Genomic DNA, 19,242 nt, shown 5'->3' with positions numbered 1-19,242 from the left:
TCTTACAAAGATGCAGGCACAGCTGAAGTAACACTTGAATGAGAAACGTGAGTGAACATCACTCATGTTCAACCAGTTCACATTTGCACTGTTTCTTCTTTGTGCTCATGTTAGAAATATTCAGATTTCTTTTTGATGAGTGGTTCTCTCTGCTTGTTTTGTCCGTCTTGTAGTTCACTTTAACACTGTGAGACGTGTTGTTCTGCAGGCTTCTGCCAAACATGAAGGACAAACAGTCAAACTGCTAGAAAAGGCTGGGGGAAAAGGTCGAGCACACACACACACACACACACACACACACACACACACACACACACACACACACACACACACACACACACACACACACACACATACAGGCAAATGTCAAGAGATAAATTGACAAACACTGCTAATTTTTTTTTTTTTCTTACGTAACTGCTAATGTGACTTCTCTTAATCTGATTCACTAAGAAGAAAACTGCTAATCTATGATCAGGGATGTTTCAAAAGTGTATTTTAGTGTCCTACCAGGAATTCCCCTAATTATTCCCTGTCATGGTTTTCCTTTTAGAATCCCTTCAAGGAGCTTTAAAAACAAGAATTGCTCATGGATGAAGAGACCCCTACAGTTTAAAGAGGGGGGACTGTGTTTATTTTAGGGCTTTTAGTGTCCCTCTTGTACCTCAGTAGCAGATTTACATGATTTATTGAGAAAAAAAAACAATCTTTATTTTTCTCACTCTGGTGTTTTAGAAAACCTCCATTTCAGCTTCTGGCTGAAACACTTCATTTTAGACACTGTCACTTTAAGGCTCCCCTGCTTCCCCTTCGCTCTGGTTGGCCATCCCTCTTGGGGCCTGTCGGTGGCAGAGCAATGGGTAGACCTTAGTGTTTGAGGCCCGTCTTTCCAAAGTTTCATCAACCAGTTCAGACAGACCTGGGCAAATTACAACCCGCAGACCACATCCAGCCCTCCAGGCCAAGAGGTCAATCATAAATTATAGTATTACTGGAACAATACAACTGTGCTGCTTTTATTTTGAAAAATGTGAAAAGCATTTCAATGAGGTTGTTTTAGTATAAGACAGACTAGAGTTTTCTTACTAAAAAGGCAAGATAAAATTAAAACAATTACATTTTTATTTTTTGTTTTAAGTTGTTTTTCAGTTTTTCAGTAACGAAACTAAACATAAATTGAAAAAACTAATGCAATGATTTGTTTTTGTTTTTACTGGTTATTAAAGGTCCCATATTCTGCTCCTTTTCTGCAGTTTAATATGGATCATTGATGTCTCCATGAAATGGTAGCAACATGTTTTGGTCCAAAAAGCCAATAAATCAAGCACAGCAGCATTGTTTCCAGGCTCTCATAGCCCCTCTGTTCAGAACGCTCTGATTTAGTGGGCGTGACCTTCATATGTAAATAAGCCACCGCTGATACCGCCCCGCTCTTCCGCGTCACTGAGAAGAGCGCAACGAGCTCTGAGTGCACAATGTTTAGAAAACAGCGAAGCTCGTTCACCATAACATTGCAGGCGAAAACAACAGGCTAACCACAGCTAAAGTTAGCATCCTGAAGCTAACACAGAGACAGGGGAGACACTGAGGAAAAGCTCTTACATCTGCTCCACAGCACACAGCATTTAAAATACTCACATTTCCAGGGTCCAAGGTTTGTTGGTGGATGGTTGGTAATGCACCTGGATTCAGGACCAGTCGATTTGCTAGCCCTCTGTTGTACTGTCCAAAGTTGGAAAAGCAGTCAGCAGTGAAGTGACCAGCACACACATGCACAGTTTTACTGAGTGTAGCTGGCACATTTCCTTGATAAATGAACTCTAGCCACTTAGTCTTTTCTTCTTCTGAGATGGGAAGCTTGTGCATGGAACTATGTGGCTGTTTACAGCCAAAAACAGAGCAGTGATGGCTCTTCAACTGTGGTATTCTCCTCCCCGCTGCTGAAGAGATTTTGAGTATTTTATTTTTTAGCAGCTGGAGAGATTTCTCTCCAGCAGCGGGGGGGGGGGGGGGGGGGGGGGGGGGGGGGGAATATCTGCTCTGGGGGACCAATCAGGTCAGTCTTGCTCCTGATTGGTCAAAAAAGGAAATCGCTGATGTTGGCAGATCCCCCAAATCCAAACAACTTGTTTTAGGTCAGGATTTTACATTCACAAGCACTACTAAGTACAGGTTTTGTCATTAAATATCACATTTTGTGGGCTGGGAGGAAAGCCAGAGACCCACAAATTTCACTAAAAGACTCAATAAAGTGATTTTTTTCATAGTATGGGACCTATAATGCTACAGGAATGTTTTTTCCTATTTGACGTGCACCACATTTTCCTTAATCTTCTAGTTACCTGTAGCAACTAATAAAAAAAATATAAGTAAGATCCTTGTGATCCCCATCATTTCAGCCAGCCTTGTGAAGATCTCGCGCTATTTTTGAGCAGACTATTTTGAGTAGTTTACAGACAAATTCTGGGATTTCTACTCCAATGAATGTGTAACAATTTGAAAATCTGCAAACCTTTAGTATAAAAATTCAGAACTGTAAACTTTAAATCTATGTTTTCAAATACCTCTCTCATGTAATCACGTAAATGACCTTGCTGCTCTGACATTCAGCAAATCATAGGCTTTTCACACCAAGCTTCTAAGACACTTTGAACAGGATTTACACACTTTGATGGTGTAACTGCTGCCAGGATGGAAATATACTGTACAGTGATCTCATATAAGCGTCATTGTCAGTGCAGTGTGCTGATTGGTTGGACTTCACTGAACCAACAGAATCGTACCCTTATAGATTCAAATCCCTCAGAATCTTGCAGCTACTTGCTAAAGCTGCAAACAGCGCAACAGGTTTCAGTGGTGGATCCTCGCTTGGTGTTGATGAGGAGCACAACAACCTTACAGTGTGAATTGCTGTACACATTCATCATCATTAGGACAAACACTTTCAGCAGAACTAGCAGTGACAATGTAGCTACAAGGACAATGTGGGAGACTTAGACTGATTGTGGAACTTAAGACATCCATTTATTCATGGTGGCCATTCAATAAGCCATCAGGTCACAACATCACTCTCAAAGAGTTTCTGACATGACCTTAACACTATAACAGCATTCCCATCATCCCCAGCTGTGCCTTGATAATCAGCGGCTGTTTCTTTACTTACATGCTGAACTCAAAGGTGAACACTACACAGCTATACTATCAGGTACAGTATGATACGTGCTACACGTACACCTTCACCTAAACATGAGCTCATTTCTGAGTATAGAGACCTTCTGCTTTGTTGTTGGAGAGAATAACAGGCTAAAAATGAATTATCAATAACCAGCTAAAGGTTTCATAAAGGTTGGTGTGTACTCACTGACAGGTCAAAGCCCTCATCAGACTGGTTTATTCTAATCAACAATGTCTGTTTGAAGTATGGGAACATGGCGTCCAAAATAAAAACGTAATTAAGAAATTACAGTATTTAAAAGAGCTGTGCACAAGACTGCTGTCTTTACCTCCTTGATGAAATGTGCATGAAAAATTTTCATTAAGCAGACAAGGGTGGGCGAATCTTATGATGTCTGTGAATAAAGCCCCTGTTCATATTGCACCTCTGGAGAAACAAGGTGAGCACTGCTGACTTCATTCATTCATACACAACAAAAGAAGGTGAAACCCAAGGACTTAAGGCCTACTTAATGGATTTAGTGGAGTTACAACAAATGGGAATAAAAGTTGGAATGAAGAACACATCAAAGTTCAATTTCTTCTGCCTGAGCTGCTTTTATGAAATATGAAGGTGCTATGAATAAGGCACACCAGCCTTGCAACACTTGGCATAAATCTTCCACAGTGCACTCCATGGCCTGTTAAGCAATGAATTTAATATTGCAGTGATTCGACACAGAGGAGAAAAGAAGATGTTTCTTTTTTAGTACAGCTATCAGTTCAAGTAGGAAGTTAGTCGAATCAAGTGCGTTAACGGTACTGATTGCCTTGTAAATTTTACAAAGGGGCTAAAGGGGATGACAATTTCATATGACAACAGGAATTTGTGGTGGAAATTAACCGCCATTCTTCGTCTTTCCTTATTCACCATGGCGTATTCCTCTGATACCTCCTGTCTGGCTTCTTTTAGCCTGCCCATTTACTTTATCAGGATATGTTTACGGCCTCTGTATTACAAGACAGTGGCTTAACACTCCCTCACAGCACTGAGCCGATCTTTATTAAAAACATATCGAAAACAGTGGAGGCTCTAAAGACAAAGCCAAAAAAGTCTTCATTGTGAAGGCATAAACCAAAGGTTCCCATGTGTGGAGGGTATTTGTCAAGTATCACATTGGGGTCATTTAGGGACTGTACCAGCATTATTAGGAGAGGTCCTGTGATTTGCAGTTTTGTTTTTCATGTCGGGATGTTTTCTTTTCTTTCCTGTCTTTGGATGTAATATCAGAATTCATTTATAAGGGATCAAATAAAAAATCAAAAGGGGCTTTTCATCTGCTTTACTGAGATATAATTTACCTTGTGAATTGTGAAGGTCAGGATGACAATATGTTTGAGCAAAAGCATTTCAGCTCAGTGCTGTCACACAAATGTGGCAATTTCTGTGCCTCAAAAAAAAAAAAAAAAAAAAAAAAAAAAAAAACCAGAAAGGGTTTAGGGGAGGAGTTGGATCATTAAGGATCAATTATTATAGCCTACAGTAAATCATGTCCCAGTTCAGAGGTACAATCTGTTGTATCTTTCATGACCAAACACCACCTTGGCACCTGCCACCTTCAAAGCTGCACTAGAGCTAGTGTACATGTAGTCAAACTTTTTTTTTTTTTTTTAAGAATTTGAAGTTGTAGGGGTCACTTGTCACTTTTTTTTTTAACATTTAAACCCCTTTTTTAAAGTAATTGTTGTTAAACTGATTACTTTTAAATTTTCAAAATTGCATCATTCAGCTGATCAAGAGTTGACTACGTCATTGGACAATAGATCATGGAATATGTTAGGCAATGAAGATGTGCTTGATGGCTCAGGTGAAGTAAAATGCATTCATTGGCAACATATGAAGAGTCTTTTGGAACGGGACACCCTTGGGCACACCTTTGTGTTGGTCTTAAAATGCAGTGTCTGAAGAATGCAGGCTCCAACCATGGACTGTACAAAATACAAACACAGGCTGTATGTGTATGTAAATCACATATTTCCACACTTACTATTGTGAGTGCATATGTGCACAGTATGGAAGTAACAGTATGGAAAAATACAGTGTAGGAAAATATCAAAGAATGGTTGATTGTTGTAATCACTGAATAACAGGAGAACACGTGAGTGGTTTTGAAATGTGATTTCTGGTGAAGAAGCAGTATTTGACTTGGGACAACATTACCCAATAAGTACAAAGTGTATGTGATTGGAGACACAGCCCCAGTCTCCATTCAGTCACCCATCTGTTTCTGATCGAGTTTTGAAGCCTGTCAATGACAAGGGCAACATTGTAAATGCTGTATTTATCCAAGTCATCAATGCCCTTAAACAGACAAAACTCATTAGTTTGATAAAGAAAATAGTTACTTTGAACCAGGCTGTTGATGTGTTTGTTAATGCTTTAGAACAGGGGTGGCCAACCTGTGGCTCGCAAGCCACGTGTGGCTCTTTGCCTTTCGGTGTGCAGCTCTTCGATCCCTTCATAAAAATATAGAGAGAGTTATGAGTAGTGGTGTGCCGATGAATCTAAAAGGTTGATATACTGATGCCAACGTTGGGATCAGTGTTGATCAATGTTTGGGTGCACACACTGATACTTAAGTTTCAGTTTCCTTTCTCTAGTACAAATTTAAACACACTAACAAACACAATACAACTCGCTTTGAAAATTGGAAATGTATTGATTTTCATTTTATATCATCTTGTTTTTGTGTGAGAGGAAGTGTGTTTGTAAGACCCTGTGCATGACGTGGCTCTCTGTAGTACCACGGTCATTCTTGTGGCTCTTGGTCTCTGACTGGTTGGCCACCCCTGCTTTAGAGGTAAATCTTTTTGGCTTGGTGTGTTCGTGGCTTCTGCTGTTTGTGCAGCCAGACTCAAGAGAAATCTATAAGAACCGCAGTTTTTAAAACTTCTGCTAGGGCTTCATATTTTTGGAGCAGAGGTTGCTTTGGCAGGGACACAGATACAGTGAAAATACTGAAGAGATCTTCACTGTTTGTTTGTAGCGGGATCAGGTTGATCAGGCTCAGTATCACCTTTGCCGTTCAGAATTAATAACCTGTCAAGGGATTTTGGCTGAGTGAAGAATCTTGGGAATTCTTGATTCAAAGCTGGGGGTTGAAAAGAGAGACCCTAATAAGTAATGTATGGGATTCAGTAGTCCTCAGGGTCTCCTCTATAAGAACCATGGCTGCTGCTGATGCTAACCTAAAGACAACTTTTAGCCTTTTTGCCTCATGCTCGCTGCCACATGCTCACCAACCTGCACAAGCTTTGAACAGCCTCTCTACATAATCCATGATGCTTGATTCTTTGTGTGACCTTTTCCACTAGTTTTTCTCTTTCCAAACCAAATCCAATTAAGCTGCAGCTTATAGCTTAAAGTAACTTGTAGATATAACCAAAAGAAAAGCCATGGACCCCTGCTCTTTACAGAAACACATTATTCCTCCTCTGGTACTATACACTGCAGGGCCAGAAAAAGAGTCTGTAGGAGGAGGAACCGTCTTGCTGAATGAAGAGGTTAAAGTGGAATAGGAATTAAAGTGTTTTGCAGGATTTTTTTAAAAAAAAGTAATTAAACATCTTTAGAAAAACGCTCAAACCACAGCGGTCCAATTAGAGGAAATTCAGAGGATTCACAGGTGTTTAATTCATGCAGCAGCTCATGTTTAAGCTCATCAGTTGAAACCGACAGACACAAGGTGTATGCTGGCTTAGATATAGGAATCTGTTTAGCCTACACATGCTGTGCACTCCCACGCACTAATCTTAGAACCAACAGGATGGTTTCACAATCCCCTCACACAGCCACCAGTATCCAGTGTGCTCGCTGCAGATTCAGCTACATATGTATTTTTCAAATGCTCCAGAGATAACTTATCCCATTATTTGGTTCAAACATCAAAAAGAAGAGATACCATCTAGAACAGAAGCACTGCTTTAATCCAAATTCTTTTTATCACACACACACACACACACACACACACACACACACACACACACACACACACACACACACACACACACACACACAGAAGAACGTTTAGCCTCCGCTTGCTTTTACCTCATCTAAAAATAAGATTAAACGTTATCAGTTTTACCACCTGTGCAGTACCGCTGACTCTAACTGTAGATACAACAAACTGAGCATAATCCTGAACTCGATATGTTTTACACACACACACACGTGCTCAGGGCCTAAAGATTAACTTAAACAAGCATCTATAGACACAGATAACCACCAGCTACCACTCTAACCCATCTCAATCTGTCAGTGATAACATTTAATGGCAATTAAACAGATGGCTTTATGTCATCTGGAAATCTCTCTGGTATTAAATCAGACGATCGGTGAAAGGCTGACATCAAGTGGCCATGTCAGATATTCAAAATGTCTGAAGAAAACAAACCTATGACAGGTGCAAAAACAAACATAATAGCTATTGTTATCGTATTGAAGAAATCTAACCCTTCAATTCTTAAGATGTTTTGTATCTCTGTGATATAGTCGGGGCATTTAAGTACACATGATTAGGGATGAAATATGAGAACTAAAACGAACTGAAATTTTCTCTTCTAGTATTGAGCTCTGAAGAGTCTGTGGGAGGAAAAAACAACTTTCTGAATGACTTTAAACTTTTGAAAACACCAGTGAAGTTACATTCTTTTAAATGCTTTAACCAGGGGTGAGAGTAACTAATCTAATTTACTCCTCTTACACTTACTGAGGAGCTTTTTGTGAACTTTTTTTTTGAGTAGTTTTTAAACTACTACAGTTACTTGAACCTAAGTGCTTTTTGTGGTATTTTTTTTTTTTTTTTTTACTTTACTACATTTTACATTTCATCTGTTACTGTGTAAACATAAATAAAGAAAGGATACAAGCTGTAAAATAAAAAGGGTAAATGCTGCTGGTTGGCTGATATCTATCATCCAGTGACAATAACATAGATTTGATCAAGCTGACACCTTCTCCCTACTGCATTCAGGTCAAATATGAGCAAAGAAGTCGTCCTGCAAACTGGACACTTCAAAGTGAACTCTGTACAGTAGACTGAGACTTAATGTAGGAACCGTTTACAAAGTGCAAAATAAAAACAAAGAGGAAACTAAAACATAACTAAAGACTAAAAATAAGTAATGTAGGTGAATTTAAAAAAAAAAACTTTTTTTAATTTTACTTTAGTAGTTTTGTATACTGGTACTTATAGCTCTACTTTCATCAACTGAATGACCCCTGATTTTAATGAGCTTTAAAAAAACCTAGAGGCATACATGTATTTCAGATACATGCTGAAATTCTTCCCACACTAGGTCACAATAAGCTCATTAATTCTGTTTACAACTACACTCATTTTATGGTTTTAATTGCAACTTAATTTAAGACAACTGCAATGGTTCACTTTCAGGTGTTTAACCAGCTATTGGAAAATAATGTGTCTTTAGTTCACATTGTTTTGCAATTAGTAAAATTTGCAGAAAAATAGGTATTTATTGACCAAAAAAACACAACTGACTTTTATTAGTTCAAAATAAATTTCACAACAAACTTCTTTTTCTCTTCAACACCTTAGTTAGTTATTGAATGAACCTATCTGGAATGCACAGAAGAATAGGGCAATAACTTCATCATGTAGCCTACACAACAATTAGTTTTTACAGTGCACTGCAAGAGCACCACGTTGCACACAAGATTCTAAAATCACAACCCCACCTATCGTGTCTGTTTTATTCATTGGCCACAATCATACATCCAGGTGGATCCTCTGATGGCGTTTCAGATTACATTTCTGAGTGAAGCGTTTGCCACAAGACAAGCAGCAGTACGGTCTCTCTCCAGTGTGAACCCGTCGGTGGGCTTTGAGGTTGCTCAGCTTGGTGAAGCTGCGACCACAGAGAGCGCAGCAGAAAGGCCGCTCTCCTGTGTGAGTCTGCAGGTGAGCCTTCAGGTTGCTCGGGTGTGGAAAGCATTTGCCACACTGGCCACAGCGCTGGAGCTTACTGGAGCAAACCAGAGGATGAGAATCAGAGTGGGGCAAAAGGCTGTTATGAAGGGAGTTTGTGGCTTGATGTGGGGTTTTGATGCCAACCCACGGGGCACCGTTTCGGTCATGTGCAGCGGCTTGTTTGTCGCCCAGGCGGACTTGCTGGAGTGAAAGTGGAGGAGGTGCAGCTTTAGATGAGGAGGGAACTCTGTGGATAGAGTTCAAGTTTACAACCTGAGAGTGAGCTAAAGAGGGAGCAACTGTGGAGCTGTTTGAGAGTGAGTGAGGGGGCTTCTTCATCGGTCGATGCAGATGCTGTAGAGCAGCTTGCAGTCTGAGACCTGAACCCCCTTTGGAATGAAGCCTTAAGACCTCCTGCACTCTGGCTTTGGAGGAAATGCGGTTCTGCTTGAATGCTTCTGGATTTCTGCCGTGGTGTTTGACAAGTGATGAGAAAGATGGCACTGCCTTTTTCTTTAACCTGCTTTCCACACACTCATCAAAACCAACAGAAACTTCCTGCTTAATAGTTACACCCAACACATCAGTGTTTTGCAAACCCGTTGATGGAGTTTCTGAGGGTGGAATCTGATCCGTGTCAGGGGGAATGAGAGCACAAACATCTGTTTTGATAGAGTCAGGCACATCAAACTGTGCTCCTGATGAAGATCTTGGAGTTTGGGCAGGATCAGAGTCTCTTTCTGCTGGACGTCTTTTATTCTGCAACAATCCAGTAGTTGTGGCACTAAGATCTGCCCAGTCACAGTGTGCCTCTATAGACAGATCAGTGCCTATGAGTGTTTCTCCTGGAGAGAGGTAAGAAGTCGAGACCTGCAGATCATGCTTAATGGTACTCCTCGATAAATCCTCACTGTTTTCCAGGGTGTGTTCTGGTTGTTTCTGGATGACCTCATCGTCATTGCTGGATTCAATCCCAACTTTGCCTGGAAAAGAAAAACAACAAAGTTTATGTTTTAACCTGAATTACTTTTTTTACATAAATCAAACTTCATTGGTTTATGACAGCTCAGTGTTTTGGCTTCTTCTGATCTGTACTTTGGGTTTGAATTTCTTCTACTGTCTTCGGTGTTTTGATTTGTTGTATTTATCCCATAAAACTTCTGTAAAAGCTCAAACTTTCTGTAGTTCATCAAAAAATGGAGAGTGTTGCAAATTCTCTGCCCTGGACTAAAACAATTTCATGTACAGGATGTGTTTATACATAGAGGTTCTAACTACCCCAAATACTGGTCAACAATATTAGATGATTTGAAGACTTAATCTTTATTCACAACAGCCCATCATTACGGTGGCTGGTGGGTGTCAGATGATTTGCAAAAGCCACAATCAATAATCAATCAGTCTTTATTTGTATAGCCCCAAATCATAACAAATGCTATCTCAAGACACTTTACAAAAACATTTCCAGGTCTAGACTCGTAAATATTAAAAAATATTGTATTAGCAGAAACCCAACATCAGGACAAGATAAGGAGTCTTATCTCATCTTAATCCACCATGAATACAGGACTTTGCAGCACAACACAAATGCAAAAGCCACAGTACAACAGAAGAACAGCTACAACAGAAGTAGGGGTCTCACCTTGTAATATCCTTCACAGTATTTACATTTTTTTATTTACCAGAAAAATACGTCATCTTATATCTAGCTTTTAGAATCAATAACATTAGCATCAGAGCTATAGCTTTCATAGCTGAAGGTAAAACAAGAAAACAACCATTTACTTACTTTCACAACTTTTCTGTGTCTTTTAGAATAACTGTCCTCTTAACTTCCACTGTGGCTGCACTTCCGTTGTGTTGTGCTTTTTGCATGTTGTTGCTTTTGCAAATCAGCTGACACCTACCAGCCACCATACATTATTTCACATTTTTATTCATTCTTTCAGTCATTTATTAAAAGATATAACATAGTTAAGCAGATGTGAACCTTTCCTCTTGTTGGAGGAAAACTTCAGATGCTCTTATTTACAGCAGTAGTTTGCTGAATTGTTTAACAACATGATCATGAAACATGCAGATAATTGCTCCAAACACAAATATCAGACGAAGAGACTCCTACTTTTTTGTATCTACTTTTAACTTTAGTGTTTGTTTCATGTGTCTTTTGCAGCAGTTACAGCAGCGCATCTCTCTAGCATGGTGTCAGTATATTTCCTGTAAACTTCAACACTATTCTTATCTCGTTGCTTCTGCAACTCAAGCCGAAGGTTTTTTTCTTAGAATGTGCAATAAAACTACCCAGTTTATTTCACAACTCGCCCAAATTTTCTGGATGGAGATGAGGTCTGGACTTGAGAAAACCAGTCTTTCATTTTCAATGTTCCTTTTTATCAGGAAAACGATCTAATCTTTTTATTGTGACTCTATTCTACGGCATATAGAGCACAATGACATAATTATGACTTTGTAGACATTTCGTCATTGGTATTCTTGTATATTGGCCAGTTCAATAAATTAAGAAAAATATATAGTGGTCATAGTTCATAAGGTCATAATCAATTCTTATGCAAAGAAAAAAAAGAAACAAACAAACAAACAAACAAACAAAAACAGGAAATTAGATGACACAGCAATATGCCCACCTTCATTGGTGCCACCCCACTCTCCTGGATCCAAAGCCAAACATGATGGCTTTTTTACCTCTTCCTCCTTTATTTCAACCACTGGCACTACATCTTCATCTTCATTTGTTGTCTGAAAAGCAAAAACAAAAAACCAATAAGAATACAGTCAAAAGCAGTTTGTCAGTATTTTGGTGGCAAACAGCCACCAAGAACAATAGAGGTTTCCAACCAGGCATCTGACCGCAGAGTAACTGAACCTCGACACAGTCTTGTGACCAACCTGTGCTTCAGTGCTGTGAGTAGCTCCCAGATTTTCTGCTGCCTGGCTAGCCTCTTGTAGGATTTCCTGTGGGATGCTTCTTTTCCAAACTTTAGCAGAGTCAGACTCTTTTTTCACATCACATCCTCCTGTTAAGAATGAAGGCAGGAATTCTAAATTAGAGGGGCGTAACGTGGTGATTTCACCACCAGAACAAAGTGAAGGTAGTCCTTACCATCAGGCTGATCTTCTACTGTGTTGCAAGACAAGTTCACACAATCTTCGGCTAAGTCGACACACTTCACCGTTTTGCTTCTTTCTTTTCCTCTGTGGTCTCTAAATTTTCTCTCTACCCACTGCAGCTGCATTCGCAGGGACTCCACCTCCCGGTTTTTGCGTTTTACCTCCTCCAACAAGCCATCTTCTACCAACCTTGTGACCTCAAACATGGCTGTCTTAACTACAGTCTCCATCACATCCGAGAGCTGTGTCTGAAAAGTGACAATCAGGGTGTCCAGGTCCGACATGATGACTGTCAGATCCCTGTGTCTTCAAACGATTTATGAAACTCCGTGTTCGTGAGAAGACAATCAAAGAAAGGAGAAATAACTCTGGGCTACAGCTACAGCTACAACAGGCTACTTATATTCATTGTACATTTCTCACGGAGCTGACTCTTTTTGTAGCAGTAAATCCATTTGTGTTAATACTGTAGTCAAATGATACGCCACGAGTTACCCACAAACAGACTACCCACCTCAGATTAACACCAACAAGCTAATGTAACTCTCCAGGTTAGCATGATAGCTTAGCATTCGCCTGCTAAGTATCGTTGACAGAGACAAAGTGCGAAATATAAAACAAAGTCGAGTCAAACGAGTCGATCCATCCACACGTCGATGCACTAGTCCCATGCACTAAGAAGGTCTCTTTAAACCGAATCAAGTTCACCCATTTCTAGCTTACAGCAGGCGCTCGTGATCCTTGTTTTTGCTCCTGACTTCATTCATGATTCGGTATGGTGGCCGTGAATGGGAATAACGAACCGCGTTTTAAAAAAGTGAAACCCCCTGGCTGCTCCAGCGAACCAGCTGTGTATGCAAATGTATGTGTTTGTAATGACTTTTTAAAATAAAAATGACCAGTGAATCCGATTGTCACAAGATAGGCCGATTCTTAGGTGTTTATTTAAACACGCCAAACAAATGCTGATTGATATTTTTCCACCAATTTTCTTGTAAAAAAAAACAAACTTATATTATTGGTTTAAACGTTTGATAGCTTACCAACAGTAATCGTTGAGAGAACAGATTTATTCTTGAGGAAGTAGTTTGTATTCAATGAACTTGTATGGGTGGCTCAAGTATTTACAACATGATTTCTATTTAGAATAACAGCTGGTAGCTTTGTAAACCAAAGAGGTTGAAACCCTGCTACCATTATGCTGTGAAGCCACATGTTTTTATGGATGTCCTGTATAAAAGTGCACATGCTTGACTGCTGATGTATGCTGGTCACTGCTCTCCAGCTCAAGGCAAAAGATGAGACCCTGTTCACTTCCATTTCTTGACATCATTAACTCCTAAACCAGTGGTGAGGTTTCTCAACCACCTCTGATTCCCGAAGAAAAAACAAATGAACGTAAGTTTGAGAACTAATTTTCTTAAAAACCTGAAAAAAAAGATTATTCTTACACTTACTCATGGAACTTTGATATGCCAAATACAATAATAAGGTTTAAATTACACATATCTTGTTCTACAGGGATTAAGAGTGAGAACTCATTACCCCAAAAGCAGTCCACAACCCTCTTCTTTCTTTAAAAAGCAGTTGTCAATTTGAAGCTGAAAAATTCTAGTATTTAGCTCAAAAAGTGTATGAAGGAAACCACAGGGACACTACTCTTTTAAAAAGTACACTTTCCTGTATAGGGTTTTATAGTTTATTAGAAAACAAAAGAATGGCCTTTAGACCTTAAATGAATTTAAAATACATTTTGTTGGCAGGTCAAATAACAAAATCTTAATCGTATTGTTTAGTTTCGGCAAAGATCAAGTATTCTAAAGTGAGTGTACTGAAAAAATGACAAATCCAGGACGCAATCAGTGTTATCCAGTTACTCAGTCAAGTTTTCATTAACACGTGCAGTAACAGTTGGGTGCATCAAACATGAAAAACATCTTTCGCCAATGTCTATAAATACAAAATTTTAAATGATTGAAACACATTAGGCTCTTTTTAAAGTCAAGAAATCAAGGGGAAAATAAAAACAAAAAATGATCTTATAAGATGTAACAGAAGTATTTATGCCTCAGCTTCACAATCACATATTCTTTGCAAATCACTCTAAAACTTTCTTAGTTTTATAGATCTGTCATGTGCTTGCGTTGATGTGATTTCAGGTGATCTAGACGTTTGAAGCTGAGGCCACAGACAGCACAGCAGTATGGTCTTTCCCCAGTGTGGGTACGCTGGTGAACCTTCAAGATGTCCGCTCGTGTAAAGCTCTTATCACACATAGTGCACTGATGAGGTTTTTCCTGTGTGTGAATCCTTCTGTGTAACTTCAGATTCCAGAGTCGGCTGAACTTGTTTCCACACACAGTGCAGCAGTAGGGTTTGTCACCTGTTTGCCTGCACTTATGTGTCTTTAGGTCAGAGAAGGAAGGGAAACCTTTACCACAGTGGCTGCAGAGGTGTAGCCCCTGCCCTGAGTGAATCCTCTGGTGGACTTTGAGGTTGCAGGCTTGGGTAAAGGTCTTTCCACACTGGTTGCAGGAATATGGTGGCGTTTGTCCTGTGCCTTTGTGTGTCTGCTTGTGCGCTTTTAATGTGGCTGAATCAGAGAAGGACAGAGAGCATTGATTACAGGTCAGCCTTCTGCTTCCTCTTCCGACTTGCTGATGCTCAAAACTCTCCCCCAGGTTTAAAGTATCACTGTAGCCATCCGGAGGCCTGTACATATCCTCTGCACCGTCTAAAGAAGGGTCAATGCGATTACTGTGGCCTCGGAGGCTCAACCTGCTGCCCGAATCAGCAGAAACTTGTTCAGGATACAAGATACTTGGGTCCTGTAGATACCCTTCTTCATTGATCAGTAAACAGCTGAACTCTCCACTGGCTTCAGTGTGAGTCCTTGATGGTGATACTGCACATGAACTAGCTGTGCCTCTTCTGCCCCGTGGGTTACCTGCCTGGTAAACCTGATGCTCCACTCCCTCTGCCGCTTCAACATTGCCTTCATAGTTCCCCATGTAACCCATATCCTCACCCAGGTGGGAAGGTGAGGCGTGCAATCCATCCAAGTTACCCATATCGATCATACTTGCATCTCCATAGCAGGCCTTGTCAAAACCACCTAAGTCTTCCATTCCATACCTGCTCTGAAAAACTTGCTCACATGGGTCACCTGAGTGTCCACCATGGTCTAGTTCTGGTCTCTGATTGAAGCCAGCCTCCATGTTCCCATGGCACTTTACTGCTTTCTGGCCACTGAGATGTTTACTGGGTCCTGGTCGACCAGATGCCTCTGTGTCTGAACAATGAGAGGAGGCAAAGATTTTAAAACCAAACTGGTTATAGTTACAATACAATGATGTAATTAAAACATAAAACCTGAAATTATTTAAGTTTAAAGCTATTTAAGACATGAACAAGGCAAATAAAATCTCAATAGATCTGAAAGTATCATAATGTTAAAATTATGATAACATACGACAGGAAAAAAGAAAAACACTTTTTGATTCTATCTGACAACACGACCAGACTGACCCTCCAACGTGACACCCCATCTCTCCTGGGATTCAGCCGTTTCAGGGGTGATGGGAAGGGTTTCCTCCTTGGGCGGCCTGTTCACCTTTTCACCTGGAGACTGGCAGACAGACGTAATACAAAAAGTTAAGCTCTGCTTTCTCCAAGAATAATACAACCTCAGAAGTACATCCGCAAGAAAGTTTGATTAAAACCTACAGCATTAACAAATCTAATCAAAAAAATGTAAATGTAAAAACAAAAGTATTCAATAGCAATCTAAAAGTCAACTTGTCTTATTGGAATTGTAATACCTCATTCTGTGTGAACACATTTTTAAAACATTCTTTAAGCCTTTTAAATTATTCATATGAGCTTAAAGAACATGCTGCAGGCTATTATTATTTTATATCTGAAAAATAATACTCTACATTGTCAGATAATGCCTGTAAAATAAGTTTATTATTTATTTTATGTATTGCTTTTCACAAAAGCGCACAAATTTAGAGATGCGAGTGGCTGTTTTTCTGTATAAGTTAAGAACACTCTTCTTTTTTCAACATTGCATCATAAGATGGAGTATCAGGGACTCCAAGTCTCTTTCTCTGCTTTGATCTAATGTGCACAATAGGTGGTAGTGAGTGAGAGCAAGCGGGTCGTGTTTGTGTTTCTTCTTGTGTATTACACTGTGAAATTACTCAGACTCTAAAAATGTCATCATTTGCTAAATGGAAATCCTCTGATACATTCTCTAATGTGCATGTGATGGACACAGGACAGTGTGTGTAGGCTTTAAAGATAGAAACATACATTAACATAAACAAAAGATTTTCATCTCAGCGAGACACAATTTCATTGTATCAGCAAATTACTGGTTAAATTGTGGTGTATCAGCGCTGTTGTGCATCCTGTTTGTGTGTATAGACTAAGTTGTGAACTCGTATTCTACTCTCAATATCCCAAACATACTGCACCATAGACTTTTTACACTAATTTGCTATTTAAAAAGCACAAGCATTTAACTGCATTAGGGATAAAATACAGAGTCACCAGTGCTGCATTTGCACCTACATTGTTTTTTCTGTCACACAACGCAGTAAAATGTAGTTCAGATTTGACCAACCATTACAAAAGAATGGTTCGTGGCCAGTGCTTAGACTTACAACTTATTTTTTAAGTTACTGTATCTGATTTCAAACTCTTAACATGCTGAGGTGAACACAGAATTAGGCTACATATCCCTAGCTAACACCAGTCACGCCCCAGTATACCTGCTGTGTTCTCCATTGTATCTCCACAGAGGCAAAATCAGTAGGACGTCACTTTGGATTGACAGTTTTTAATGCAAGTAAGCGCAAACGTACCAAAATGTCTCCAAGTAACCCCGTGGTTTATTTGTTTCATAATTTATGTCAAAATATTAATTTTAAGCAATTGTTCTATAAATTGCTCAATTGTTGTCTTCAACCTGTAATATGCTCTTTACTATCGTCATAAATTGTCGATTACCTGTGATGTCTTTACAGCAGCGTAGGTCTCCCCTGCTTCTTTACAAGGTATCTCTCCTTCGTTGCCCAGGGAGCTGAGTGTTTCATCTTGCAGCACAATCTCCTCTTTGGGACATTTTTCTGTTGGAAGGGATAAGAAAAGTTGTTCTTACTTTTATTTTAGCTTGTTGCACATGACTAATGTAGATTTTTTTTTCTAAAGGATTATAGTTGGTATACACTTTAATAGGCAACTAACTAGTCTGTGTAGCATCCTTCTCAGAGACAATGACGATATTTTATTAAAAGGCACAAACATCAGTTGATTGCGTTAGAGAAATGTCTCATTGGGTCAAAACAAACAAAAAAAAATAAAGCTGCCATGAACTTCAGCTAGCTGTATGGCATATTTGGCCTTCAGCTTTTCTGTTACAGACTGCTGTTACTGAACGTCCTTCTTTATCATACCTGACAAGAATCAAAGAATACACAATGACAGCAACTACCTTAACATGAAAGAAAACTTTCTGCTGCTGCCAGGAGCAAGAATGATCAGAGCAAGGAAAATAGATCAAGCAGTTCTACACACTACAAATACTGGTGGAGTTTTGATCATTTTTTTCTTCTCTACTTTCTACATGTTTGCACCTTGAGCCCAGGTGTAATTTGGCCAGAATCTTCTAATCTACACAAGACTGATGAGTTTAGGTAGTTATTATGTATATGTTGTAACCACTTTACAAAGACAAGTTAATGTCTCATACATGTAACTGCATGGACTGGGGTAGCTTTAATGTGGCTGTAAAAAAAGAAAGAACTAATTTTTTTTCAGTTGTGTCTATACATATTAACATACAGGTATAATTTGATAAGACCTCAATAACGCAACCACCTCTTGAGTCATCTCGATATACTGTCTAATGTCATCATAAAACATCTGAATGAAGGTATTAGAAACGGTATTGTAGGTCTAAGCCCACTGATTAAAAACAAAAGACACACCCACCCGTCGTACTGGATTCTTCCTCCCCAGAAAAACCGATCCGTCCGCATTCAGAACATCTCCCTTTCTTGTCTCCTTCCCTCTCTTTGCGTCGGCTCTCCGACCACTTCAGTCGCCTCTTGAGGGACTCAACCTGGTCCCTGCACCGAGTCACTTCTTCCAAAAAACTGTCTTCTACCAATCGGGTAATCTCATACATGGCTGCTTTAAAGACTGTTTCCATCACCCCAGAAAGTTGGGACTGAAACGTAACTAGTGTCTCAGCCATACTACCAGTGACAACTTCGATCCTTATGTTAGTAAATTAAACCGTTGTATTTAGAAAAAGACAACGACTTGTCAACGACTGTATGGTGGTGGCATTTATCTGACACACCTCCGCTTAATAAATTGAAAACGAAGCCAGATAGAGGTATAAACAAGAAATCGTCGACTGTAACCGCCTAAACAATCATTACAGTTTGATTTGCTCTAATGCACTGGACGTAATATCAAACTTGCGATACAGACTCCATTGTTAATGTTAGCTCACTAGCCTGGTGCGCTACTTTCAAACTACAGGTAACGTTGCAGATCAAGTCCGTATGGTAAATAAATTTTGTTTTTCACGATTTATATCAAATGATAAACACCATTCTGTTGCTAAAGCTGTACGTTGGAGATCGTTTCCGTTTAGCTATCGCACATTTCCTCATGATTCCGTAAACAACTGCACTTCCGAGATTTTATGTACGGAAAGCGAGGGGGGACAATCTAAGCCGCGTTTCAGCCACACATAGGTTGGCCTGTGCGAATGATAGGCTACATAAACGAGGTCCGAGTGCGTCCCTGCATGGATCCGTAGCTAACTGGTAATTTTTTTTAAATAAATTCACAATAATAAATTTGTTTTAATGCTTCCGACCAACAAAATGACAACAATATGCTGTCACGCCCATAGGCTGAGTCACACCGGATATTTCTCAGTGGTCCC

The 19,242-nt window shown here is 39.6% G+C and overlaps 2 protein-coding genes across 3 annotated transcripts; both read right to left on the bottom strand.

Annotated features, from left to right (window-relative positions):
- Positions 1–7,239: 7,239 nt before the first annotated feature.
- Positions 7,240–13,062, bottom strand: LOC141801716 (uncharacterized). Of its 2 annotated transcripts, XM_074684922.1 has the most exons (5): positions 12,787–13,062; positions 12,265–12,520; positions 12,051–12,178; positions 11,789–11,900; positions 7,240–10,126 (listed from the first exon to the last, which is right to left on the bottom strand). In XM_074684922.1, exons 2-5 carry the CDS (start codon positions 12,500–12,502, stop codon positions 8,943–8,945), a joined length of 1,662 nt encoding a protein of 553 aa, XP_074541023.1. In that variant the 5' UTR covers positions 12,503–12,520; positions 12,787–13,062; the 3' UTR covers positions 7,240–8,942. The 2 variants fall into 2 exon arrangements, with proteins under 2 accessions (XP_074541023.1, XP_074541014.1); XM_074684913.1 differs by having other exon boundaries at positions 12,265–13,062.
- A 902-nt stretch (positions 13,063–13,964) lies between these two features.
- On the bottom strand, positions 13,965–19,178 carry LOC141801725 (uncharacterized). The gene is made up of 4 exons (XM_074684936.1): positions 18,273–19,178; positions 17,289–17,407; positions 15,801–15,900; positions 13,965–15,564 (listed from the first exon to the last, which is right to left on the bottom strand). The coding sequence occupies exons 1-4, from the start codon at positions 18,535–18,537 to the stop codon at positions 14,393–14,395; spliced, it is 1,656 nt and encodes a 551-aa protein (XP_074541037.1). The 5' UTR covers positions 18,538–19,178; the 3' UTR covers positions 13,965–14,392.
- Positions 19,179–19,242: the final 64 nt, after the last annotated feature.

Source organism: Halichoeres trimaculatus, unplaced genomic scaffold, assembly GCF_033239565.1.
Source record: "Halichoeres trimaculatus isolate MK-OKI-2021-1 unplaced genomic scaffold, fHalTri1.1 fHalTri1_scaffold_2, whole genome shotgun sequence".
Classification (NCBI taxonomy): Eukaryota; Metazoa; Chordata; class Actinopteri; order Labriformes; family Labridae; genus Halichoeres; species Halichoeres trimaculatus.
Note: the sequence above shows the minus strand (reverse complement) of the source record. Positions and strands in the feature narration are given on the sequence as shown.